At 41.6% G+C, this 4,303-nt stretch overlaps 1 protein-coding gene across 1 annotated transcript; it reads left to right on the top strand.

Moving 5' to 3' along the window:
• The first annotated feature begins 2,801 nt into the window (after positions 1-2,801).
• Positions 2,802-4,099, top strand: LOC108895255 (rho-related GTP-binding protein RhoE). Its single transcript, XM_018693942.2, has 2 exons — positions 2,802-3,451; positions 3,522-4,099. Exons 1-2 carry the CDS (start codon positions 3,347-3,349, stop codon positions 3,714-3,716), a joined length of 300 nt encoding a protein of 99 aa, XP_018549458.1. The 5' UTR covers positions 2,802-3,346; the 3' UTR covers positions 3,717-4,099.
• Positions 4,100-4,303: the final 204 nt, after the last annotated feature.

The following is a 4,303-nucleotide window of genomic DNA, read 5'->3' on the forward strand; positions in this document are numbered from 1 at the left end:
CAGGGATCAAACCACCAACTTTCTGATTCTACCTCCTACCTACCTACCTACCTCCTGAGCCACAGTCCTGATACTGTATATACCATAATAATCATGATCACAGGTCTTATCCAGTGATCTGTGTATGAATAAGCTTTTAAGCTTCTTTCTGAAACTAAAGACAGATGAAGCCACTTAACCTGGCACATCTTTAGACACAGAATAAATGAGGGCCACAGAGCCTAGTTGCGTTACAATAGAGCAGACCTTAGTAACTCCTCATGCATTTTTGTGGTGGTGGAGCATCTGGTTACAGTTTGAACTCAGACATGTTTGGGCCATGCTTTCTACCCACAGCGACAACACTGGAAACCACAGAATTCTATTGGACCGACTAAACAGTTTGACAGTCCACCACACCCACAGTTAATGTCTGGTGAATATAACCTGGCACTTACAGTATATTAATTTACTGGCAAATCTTGCATCATGCAAACTGGCTTGTTTTTTGCACTGTTCTTTTAGTGGCTCACTGTGAGATATTCTGTATTGTTGGTTGACCCAGATTTCCTGTTCTTTATGTGTGCAAGTCTTTTTTGAGGCTCTATGGTCCATTAGGATAATGCTCTTTAAGTCAGTCAGTTGATACAAACTCCTGTCACATAATAATAAAATAATCAAAGGGGTTTTCAGCAACAAACAACCACAACACAGAGCAATGGACTCTGAAGGGACAGTGGGGGGATGGATGGACTGGTGGTCCCCTCAGGGTCACTCTCACTGCTCTTTTCTCAGCATTCTATCAAGAGCTTTGGAAGCCATATCTACCTCATAAGTGGCTCTTAGACGCAAGAAGTCAGACTAGTCAGCACTCTCCCTCTAGCTATCAGGTACATTTGAAGGAGAGACTGTCACTTTCGGTTATGCCAAACCATTCAGCAATGGCTTTTCCACTCCAGTTGAAAGGACAAATTATGGAACAAGCCCTAAAACAAGACGTGAGGGAATAAGGGGGTAACAATTCAGGATCTTACAAAGACCTTATAATATTCTGTGCTTATTATTTAACTACTGGGTACCTATTCTATTATTATAGGGGATGTGTGACCTGCAGAGCAATAAGCTGGATGTTTGAGAGGAACTTGGAGAGAAAACTGGATAACTATCAACTATTAACTATCTAACATAAATTCAGTAGTGTGATGTTGTTCCACTATATTATGAACAAGCCTTTGCATGTTTTGGAAGAATTTTGAATGGATTGATGGACAGACTTTTTTAAGTTCTTTAAGTGTTGCTGATATGTCGTCAGTATGTTCGCTAAACATTGTGTACAGGGGGTTAGATCTCAATATTACCCTTATTTATGATTATGTTTAAGTGCTTTTGGCTTTGATTAGTTCAATGCTTATTTCAGTTTATAGACTAGCTACCCTGTTTTGTAGTTAGTATGTTTTTATGTTAACTCTATTGTATGTAATTGGTTTGATCATCCACTTTATGTCTCCTCTCCCTGTTTGTAGGTCAGTTGAGTTCTGTTAGGTCAGTTGGTTTGTTAAATTTCTTTGTTATCATAGCCTAAGGTTAGTTCTGTTCATTTGACCTCTTTTATGGGCCTACAACTTTACTACTTGTTTTTTGTAGATCAGATTTTTGGGGGGCCCTGTGATGGACTGGCAATCTGTCCAGGGTACACCCAGTGTTGGCTGGAATTGGCCTCAGCCCCTCTGCGACCCCTAAGGATAAGCAGTATAAATAAATAATGAATGAATGAATTTTTTGGTGGAAAATAAAGCCCTTATTTTCAAAACCCACCTGGCTCCTCATGCCTTCCAGTTCTGTCCCTTACACTTGTGTTCTGCTGAATTAAGCTCAACCTTATTACAAAAGATCACCATACTCACACCTCAGACAGGAACACTTGACAAGGATCTATTTGAATATTAATTTCAGTGTCACAGCAGGTGATCTAAACTTACTCAGCTTGGTCCATTACTGACTTGATGCACTATTCATATTCAGTAATATATCCATTTTTACACACAACATTAAATGTCTGTAACAAGATGGAATGTTGTTGTTGTATGTAGTGGAGCCTCAGTGATGAGATGTGGAGTGAGGAAGATGTGCTGTGACAACATGGAGTGAATCAGGCGTGGTGTCCTCACAAATGTCAGATTTCATCCATTTTCCATTTTCTCAGCCTCTCTCCCGCCTCAGTTGTTTGGCTGGCCAGAATTGCATGCTGCAGTGAAGGAGTGATGAAATTAATAAAAGTAACATAGTCATTGTTTATGTGCCCACAGATAGCATTCCTTTGCTTGCTTTTCTTTGATTAAATGCCCTCTTGCCTTCTTTCACCCACTTCTTGTGACAGAGACCCTGAGCAGATTAAACCCTGAGACCAAAGAGATGTCATCTGCACATAGGCTAGTAGTGGCTCTCCATGCCAGCAAACTGTGTCCCCCAGAAAATGGAAATTTGAAGACCTATATTTCCATGACCTGCCAATAGGGGCACAGGGGACATATTTTGTCCTGTTTTACTGTCAGGCATGCACATGCTACAGCCTTCAAAGATCTCTACTGAACACCAATGAGATATTTTCGGCAAGCATTGGAAGAATGCTGTTCATCCCTCCAGTAGAGCACTGTAGCTGTCATGAAGCTCTTCTGGAGGCTCATGAAGAGAACCTGAAACTGTAATAGGGTCACTACTGACAGTCAGTAAGTGTTATCTGTGCAGGGTTTTGGACTTTTGCAGTCTGTCCAATGTGAAAGAAAACAGGCAGAACACACTCTGAGCCACAGCACTCTTACTAGCCTACCATGTTTAAGGCCATCATTTTTATTTCTGGTCATTAGAAAAACACACAGACTGCTTTATCTTCATTAGGACAAACTCAAGTCATATGATGTTAGTGGTGAGGAAAGAAATAAGACATTACTAAGAAATCATATTCATCTGTCATCCTTTCCTTTTTAGGGGGAATGATGAAAGCAAATTCTACTTAATGCCCGAAAAAGGCCCTTCCCTGCCAAACCAAAGAATTCCCGTCATAGGCTAATTCCTGACGGGATTCCCACGGTGGAGCCCCGCCCTCCACTGTTCGAAATAGGAGTCGGTGCTGAGGACCGTGATTCTCCCGGAGCAAGCGTCCACAGAGGACATTTCAGACCAGTCAGAGTCCCATTACCGGAGCAGTGGACTAATCTTTGTTTGTGGTCGGTTTTAGACAACTTTCCCTGAGGCTGAAACGGGACTTTGCTGCTGGACCGGATTCAGGAACTATAAGCAGTCTGGACTCTTTCTTGTCTTTCGTCAATAAATCAAACCTGGAACTCGTGGAGACTTAGCAGCAGTCAGGATGGAGTCAGACGCCAACGTCCAGTGTAAAATAGTGGTTGTAGGAGACAGCCAGTGTGGAAAAAGCGCCCTGTTGAATGTATTCGCCAAAGACTGCTTCCCCGAGGTAAGATGCGTCCTCTTGATGACACGGTCATTCAAACGGCCGAACTCTGACCATAGTGTGTCCTCCGCAGTGCTACGTGCCCACGGTGTTTGAAAACTACACGGCCAGCTTCGACCTGGACATGCAGAGAGTGGAGCTCCGGCTCTGGGACACCTCAGGTGAGGACACTCCCCACACTGAGCTGCTGGGTGCGGGATGGGAAAAGTGGCGTGGACCTCCAGTCAGTCCCTTCTTAAAGATAAGCCCAGTCTTTACCTTATTATGAAAGTGGAGGCATCTTTTAAGTGAGGCTTAGAGGAAAGTTTAATTTATCCCAATTCTGACTAACCTATTTAGAAGTTTGATTGATAAGTATAGGTAAGTAACCAACTAAATAAAGCTTTACTCACCAATTCACATAATTCTCTTCACACTCATTTTACGTCATTAAAAGCACCTAAAACAAGCCCTTTATTTTCTGCTTTCTAATATAATGAAACATTCAGGCACACAGGAACTGCTGGTAAAACTACCTTTATCTTCCCATCCTATACCTCTCATCTTAAGACTTTGTTATCATGATGAAGAGAGAAAATTAGGCCTAAATCCTTTCATCACTAGCCTTCATGAATCAGTTCCTTTAGAACATATTATGTTGCTCTATGTAAAAACTTGTGGTATTTGAAATAAAAAAAATCTTCAGAATGCTCTGACATACATCATAAGGACAGCTGTGGAGAGGAGGAGGTCAGTTAAAGTCAGAGGATCCTTCAGCAGACAACAATGTATTTCTTTTGCAATCCTACACATAGTTATGACTAATACATTATCACAATATTAGTCAGTATAATACTGTCCTTTGATACCATATCT

Source organism: Lates calcarifer, unplaced genomic scaffold, assembly GCF_001640805.2.
Source record: "Lates calcarifer isolate ASB-BC8 unplaced genomic scaffold, TLL_Latcal_v3 _unitig_3956_quiver_2481, whole genome shotgun sequence".
In the NCBI taxonomy this organism is placed as follows: Eukaryota; Metazoa; Chordata; class Actinopteri; family Centropomidae; genus Lates; species Lates calcarifer.